The sequence below is a fragment of the Parasteatoda tepidariorum genome, chromosome 10, assembly GCF_982258835.1.
Source record: "Parasteatoda tepidariorum strain Cologne lab strain chromosome 10, Ptep-v5.0, whole genome shotgun sequence".
Lineage (NCBI taxonomy): Eukaryota > Metazoa > Arthropoda > Arachnida > Araneae > Theridiidae > Parasteatoda > Parasteatoda tepidariorum.
This window is the reverse complement of record NC_141764.1, coordinates 57982475-57986667: the sequence shown is the minus strand read 5'-3', so window position 1 is coordinate 57986667 and position 4193 is coordinate 57982475. Positions and strand designations below refer to the sequence as shown.

General features: G+C 37.1%; 1 protein-coding gene across 1 annotated transcript; it reads left to right on the top strand.

Annotated features, from left to right (window-relative positions):
• Positions 1-859: 859 nt before the first annotated feature.
• LOC147802955 (uncharacterized) lies at positions 860-3457 on the top strand. The gene has a single exon (XM_087152786.1). It carries the CDS (start codon positions 860-862, stop codon positions 3455-3457), a length of 2598 nt encoding a protein of 865 aa, XP_087008912.1.
• Positions 3458-4193: the final 736 nt, after the last annotated feature.

Genomic DNA, 4193 nt, shown 5'->3' with positions numbered 1-4193 from the left:
TGACTGATTGTTGACACGTTCTCAGCAGATCACCGAAGTCGAGCATAACTGGCCGCTGTCAGCGTGCGGGTGAAAAACTACTTGGATCAATCTGTGAAGGGACCGAGGGTGTGAGGTATTGGTTCTCGTTAAAATGTTATACGTAAGTACTTGACTTCACGCGCATGTCGTCGGTCTATCGAAGCGAAGGGAGCCTCACCTCGGCAGAGTTCAAAATTGTGATGGCATGTCTTCAGATGATTGTCAGGAATGTTTACCAGACCGTTACCAATAGCCCATTGTGTTACGTCACTCTCATAAGATGACGTCATTCATTTAAAGTGTAAATATTAACTAAAACGATTTTTTAGCCTGTGTATATATGAAAAGTGTGAGTGGCAACAGAAAGAATGTTGTGCTAGATGTGTTCTACGAAAATAAAATGGTTGCTTTTGTAAATATGTGTACGCAGGTATTTCTTGTAAATTTAAGTTATTTCATTGCTGGATAGATCGGGTAGATTTATCGGAAGCACGAAACATTGTGGTGACCCGGACGTGATGGTGGTGGTGGTGGTGACCCGGACGTGATGAAAGGACCAAATTTGTTAAAAATGATCCCTACCTTACTAATAAAATTTCGAGAAAAGAAAATTGGAGTTATATCAGATATAAAGAAGGCTTTTCTCCAAATATCCGTAAATGAAGACGATAGAAAATATTTAAAATTTCTGTGGTGGGAGGAAAAGGAAGCGAAAACAGTTAAAGTTTTTCAACACGCCAGAGTTGTCTTTGGTTTAAATTGCAGTCCCTTTTTGCTGGGAGCTGTTATTCAACATCATTTGAGCAAGTATGAATCCTCCAATTTCCAAGATGTGGCTATGAAGTTGAAAAAATCCTTCTACGTTGACAACTGTGTCACGTCTGTGGATTCTGAACAAGAGTTAAAAGAGTTCATTCAAGGTTCGACAGACTTAATGGCTGCAGCGAAATTCGAACTGCGAGGTTGGGAGTTTACAGAGAAAGAAAACTTAACTGAAAAATTTGAACCGTCACCTGTGTTGGGTCTTCTGTGGGACAGATCAGAAGACGTATTGTTTTGTGACACTCGAACTATTATAGATCCTCCAGAAATTATCACCAGAAGAGTAATATTATCTTTTGCTAATCGAGTGTTTGATCCAATCGGATTTACTTGTCCAATTATGTTATATCCGAAGATTTTATTACAAACAAGTTGGCAATCAAAATTAGGTTGGGATTCAAAAGTTTCCGAGGATATAAAAAAGAAATTTCTCAAATGGTTGGAAGATCTGAATATACTGCATACAGTGAAAATTCCCCGTCACGCTATTTTGAGAAATAGTAGCTTAAGTCTTCATGTATTTTGCGACGCTAGTGGTCTGTCATATGCAGCTGTTGTTTTCATAAGATATGAGACACCATATCAAACAACAGTACAATTGTTACTTGCTAAATCAAGAATAGCACCTTTAAAAAGAATATCTATTCCCAGACTTGAACTTCTAAGCTGTTGCATTGGTACTCGTCTAGCAGATTTCGTTAAGAAAAGCTTGGAAATCGAAAATGTCAAGATTCATTATTGGTCCGATTCTACAACTGCTTTACAATGGATCCAGAAAGATGAGCCATGGAGTGTGTTTGTCAGAAATAGAGTTAAAGAAATCCGTGCTCTTTCATCAGGAAATTGGCGACACGTTCCCGGTCACTCTAATCCAGCCGATCTACCATCACGCGGCTGCTCGGTAACAAAATTATTGAGTTCAAGGTGGTGGGAAGGTCCTTCCTGGTTGAAATTACCTGAAAACACATGGCCTCTATCTGAATATAAAATTGATGAAGACGTTATCAACAAGGAAAAGGAAAAAAGAACAACCATACTCGTAAGTAAAAATTTGCTTGGAACAAACCAGTTTTTTTCTTATTTTTCAAGCTACACAAAAAATGTCAGAATGGTTGGATGGATTCTAAGATTCCTTGAAAATTGCAAACTGTCTGAAGAAGATAGGAAAAAAGGTGGACTAACTCTGGCTGAAATAGAAAATGCAGAAATCAAACTTATAAAAGTTATACAAAATGAAGCCTTTACAGCAGATTATATAAAAAGCTTAAAATCATTGAATGTCTTCAAAGATGAAAAAGGTATATATAGAATTAAAACAAAATTGACAGAGAGAAATGATACCGAGAATTTTAGATTACCTATTTTGCTTCCAGAAAAACTTGTATTGGTTGATATGCTAATCAAAGAGAAGCATTTGAAATGTTTACATGCTGGACTGCAAATTTTACTGTCCAATTTAAGAGAAAATTATTGGATTATTAATGGACGTCGAGCAGTTCGTCGCATCCTCAAGACCTGTGTTAGATGCAAACGATATAATGCACGAAGTATAAAAACTGTTCCCGTAGGTTTACCTGAAGACAGAGTTAAAGAAGCTTCTGTTTTTGAAGTGGTCGGGATAGATCTTGCCGGACCTCTTCATTTAAAGGAAGGTGTGAAAAGTTGGATTGTCATCTACACATGTGCCGTTTATCGATCAATACATCTCGAACTTGTGCTGTCACTTTCAACTAAGGCGTTCCTTTTAAGTTTACGAAGATTCATTGCTCGCCGAGGAAGACCTTACATCATCTATTGTGACAACGGGAGTAATTTTATAGGAGCTGAGAATCTACTTCAGTCCTTAGATTGGAAGTCAATTGAAGCTGAAACATCCGTATACAAAATAGAATGGAAATTTAATCCACCATCTGCTCCCTGGTGGGGAGGCTTTTGGGAGATTATGGTGAAATTGGTAAAAAATATTCTTCGAAAAATTTTGGGGAAAGCATGCCTTTCATACGAAGAAATGATTAGTGTTCTGTGTGACTGCGAGTCCGTTATCAATTCAAGACCTCTCACATACCTCTCAGAAGATCTGGATGACTTAATACCTCTTTCTCCATCCATGTTTTTACAAGAGATCTCGACGGTGGGAGTACCTGATTTAGATCAGCTGGATACAATAGATCTTAAAAAACGCTATAGGTATCAACAGACGTTAAGAGAACAGTTGAGAAAAAGATTTCGCCGCGAATACCTAGCGACACTCCTTCAACCGCGCAAGAAGAATAACTATTATGATCTAAAGGTTGGCGAGATTGTGTTAATCGAAGATGACTTAAAGAAAAGATTACACTGGCCGATGGCTAAAGTTATTGCCGTCTATCCGGGAAAAGATAAAAGGATACGCGTGGCTCGACTTAAAACAGCACATACCGAGTTTTTGAGGCCAGTGCAGCGGATTTATCCGCTGGAAATACGTTCGACACCAAATGAAGGTTCAACTCCAATCGCAAGCGCAACTTCAAATGAAGGTGACAAGCATAAAAATTTCCAAAGTACCTTACGAAACATCGTTACCACAGGAAGCGGCCGAACGGTTAAGATTCCATCAAGATATTTGGACACATAATTTTAAATTTATATTAGATTTTTTGTTATTTTGATTATTGAAATACACATAATCAAAAGGTGGGAGTGTTACGTCACTCTCATAAGATGACGTCATTCATTTAAAGTGTAAATATTAACTAAAACGATTTTTTAGCCTGTGTATATATGAAAAGTGTGAGTGGCAACAGAAAGAATGTTGTGCTAGATGCAGTGTTGCCAGATTGGGCTACAAGTAGCGGATTGGGCTACTTTTAAAAGTCCCCGCTACTGAAAATTGAATTTTCGCTACTTGCTACTTTTTGGGCTACTTATTATTTTTCGAACGCTACAAATCTTAAATATGCGCTACTTTTTTTCCTTACTGAAATATATATATATATATTTTAATTTTTTCCCTTCCCATTATAAAATGATTCTGAAAGTTTGCAGCTTCTTTACCATTTTTAAAAAGGACATTTTTGTTGCTGTTGAAAACGTTCTCGCTTCAGTTTCGGATTCTTATTGATATGTTTTACTGATGGAGTCTATAATCTTTCCATGCTTATGTTTCAAATCGTAGACTCGGGAAATCGCAAAGACATATATGGAAAAATGCACGGAGAGTATGATGGGGAAAATGTTTTTTAACTCCAACTATTATTAATCGTTTATCTTCTGGAGAAAAAAAATCACGTTACTCGCTTTGAAACTCAGAAAAATTAAATCCAAAGTCATTAAACCTGATGAATGAAAATAGTTGTGAATGACAATGAGTT